At 41.6% G+C, this 2,984-nt stretch overlaps 1 protein-coding gene across 1 annotated transcript in view; it reads right to left on the bottom strand.

The window, feature by feature from the left end:
* The window catches only part of igsf3 (immunoglobulin superfamily, member 3), a gene marked incomplete at its 3' end in the record, with an annotated part of 38,159 nt that overhangs the window by 11,935 nt on the left and 23,240 nt on the right, over positions 1-2,984 (bottom strand). The window contains 1 exon segment of the mRNA XM_014033361.1: positions 578-985. Coding sequence (XP_013888815.1) covers positions 578-985 — 408 coding nt within the window.

Consider the following 2,984-nt stretch of genomic DNA (forward strand, 5'->3'; position numbering starts at 1 on the left):
GAGTTTGGGAATCAGCTCTGAGTCTGTGTGTTGTGTGTGTGTGTGTGTGTGTGTGTGTGTGTGTGTGTGTGTGTGTGTGTGTGTGTGTGTGTGTGTGTTTCGCCAGGCGCTCTTGGCCTGCCAGCTCCTAACTGCTCCGCTCCAGTGGCTTCCTCAGCCTGAACTGCGGATGTTCAGCTTAACTCTGCGGTGACAGAGAGAGCCACAGACTGTGAAACACATTGCTGCTGCATTTCCATTCTAATYATTCTGACTAATCCATATGGTTGTGTGTGAGTTTGTGCAGGTTCATCACCAGTGCCATGGAAGCAATGCTCTCGACATGAGGCAGGTGGTGTTAAGAGTGTGTGCGTGTGTCATAATAGCTCTTTCCCCTAAGCGGTGCATGAATAAACCATGGTATACTCAACTGTGRGGACTGCATGTCTTCCCTGATTCATTCAACAAATCAGAAACTATGTGCCTCTCTTCGATTTGTTGCTCACATCCTACTTGTCAGACTGCTTACATGCCTTACAGACCAGAACACAAAACAGAGCAGACATTATTGGTGCTACAGCAGGATTAAATAACTTACCAACAGTCTTGACGGTAATTGTCTTGGTGTCCGAGACTTCTCCAATCTTCTCCCAGTTTAAATCCTGTTCCCCGCCGGTTCGAAGCCACTCGGTAGCTGTGCAGTGGTACTGACCCTCGTCCCCAGGTAAGGCGTTGTAAAGCGACAGAGTGAATGTGTCAGGGCGAACTTTCTCCACGCGAACTTCTCCGTAACTGGAGCGCTCTCTGTAGGCGGGGCCGTGAAACACAGAGCCCTCCCGGTCCAGMGAGGCCACTTCCTGGATCGGCCCGGTTGTTTGCTTGTCCATCCACTGCCAGACAACGGAGAGTGGGCCCGTAGTGGACTGGACCAAACAGGTCAAATGGATCGGGTCGCCTTCTAGGACCTCAGAGGAGTTGCTGGACAGCGAGATTGTGATGTTGCTCTCTGAAAATAAACACAACGGCACAAAAAGGTCAAGAATTTTGTTATCTTCCCACTGAGAGGATGAATCATTTGGTCAATTTTGTGAAAAACACTCAAGAAATCTGCATATTTTTCAAAGCAATATGTGAAAATCTGAAGGAATACAAATAATTCATTTGGTGCTTTTGAGAGACTGATTTTCAAGGAAGTGCAGCCTCAAGTCTTTTTCATATTAAAAATTGTTTGAAATCCAATCTTTAGCTGCTCAGTAAGGTTTCAATTTCATCCTTTGGTTTGGCAAATTAACCCAAGGATAAGCATTTTGTAGAAGGAACTTTTCAATTTGAATTCAACTATGTTTTTCTTAAATGCTGACCAATCTCCCTGAAAATCAGAAGATCATCCCTCCCTCCACCCACCGCAAAGACAATCCTTTGGTTTGGTGCATGTCGATATATGCATTTACCACTAATTTTTACAACTAAAACTACAATTTTGTTCAACCAGAAGGTATGAAAGTTGCAAAATAATAATCAATATTCCTTTCTTTGAAATTATTATTATTATTTTGTTGCGATAATTCATCTACACAACCATAAGTGTTATTTGTGCATTAATTGTATAAATTTATAACTTGCACTGAAAAAGTATGACGAAGTTTTGTGTTTTTTAGTCTAAAGGCAAATATTCTCAAAACAATGTAGGCACACAATTTGTATTTGTTTTTAAGTACAAACGACATGATTGCACACCCTCCCGTGTAAAGCTTGCTAAGACCCAGTGATAAAACCTCAGTAATGGGGTCTTTGTGTGCAGCTTGGGAACAATAAGTTGTAGCAAACTTGTGTTTGTGTCTGCATGGCTGCACATTAGGAAGGGAGAGCAGGGATCAAATTAGATGACAGCTCTAAAATAGGGGATTTTATTTTAACATTATTTTTTTATACCTCTGTGAAATTTTGCAATGCCTAGATCCTCTTGGCCTGAAACAAACCGCAGTCTCAAGTCTCACTCTAATGRAATTTACTATTTCTTTCTCATTCAGGTGGGCTCCTATGTGGCTGAATTTGGGACAAATTGAATTCAGCCAGTGTTATTTAGGCTGGGTTCAAACAGCAAGATAATTATGCAGATTTTTGGTCCCATTTTGCCCTTCTGACATTCTTKAGGACGCTCCGATTATCGTGTAGGCTCTACGGATAATATTATGAGKTTTTCCTGCCTTTTGTGGTGTTTAAAATGATCTATTCAGCTCAGAAGGACATTGAGACCGCTCTGATCTCAAATCGGGGATATTCAACATTTTGGATCATCTTGGCCCGATATTCCAGAGTGRGTGATGTTCCCTGAGGACAAACAAGTTCCCAGCCTGTTGAATATGACGTYGCCAATKAGAGGGTGAGGTGACAGAAAAACAGAGGAGAATCCAAAATACAGAAGACAAAATACCTGCCATGCTCACCAGAAAGTCTGGTGGACGTATTTTGTTTTTATCTCTTAAAAAGAGTCTACAAACTATCACCATTGCTTTTTCCTTTAAACTCTAAACTCATATTTAGAGATGTTCATGAGATTTCTTGACTGAAATCMAAATATTCGTGAGTGAAATTTGTTTGTATGTTCTTTTGCCCTGTGGCTGTACACCACACACCGTAGGACCAAACCTCTATGATTTGTTTTATCCTTGTGTGGTCTTCTCAGTCTTTGAGGATCAGACGGCAATTTTAAAATCTTGCCATGTGAACCAGGCATTACTTGCCTATATAATGATGGTAAAACTGCTGTGTTTTATAATAGGAGTGGTAGTCATAAATAGGCGTCATGATCAGAGATATGATTTTAAAACACAATGAAACACGTCACACCTGAAACCAGTAGTTGTTTTTCACAGTCACCAGCAGTCTGTTTGAGGTTCTCCAATGTTTTTTTAATTGAAACATAGTCTCTGATCAAGTAATGGTAATGGTAATGGTAATTGGGGATGGGTACAACCCAGGTGAGCGGGGGCCTCATAAGTGGG

This window comes from Austrofundulus limnaeus, unplaced genomic scaffold (assembly GCF_001266775.1).
Source record: "Austrofundulus limnaeus strain Quisiro unplaced genomic scaffold, Austrofundulus_limnaeus-1.0 Scaffold1710, whole genome shotgun sequence".
Classification (NCBI taxonomy): domain Eukaryota; kingdom Metazoa; phylum Chordata; class Actinopteri; order Cyprinodontiformes; family Rivulidae; genus Austrofundulus; species Austrofundulus limnaeus.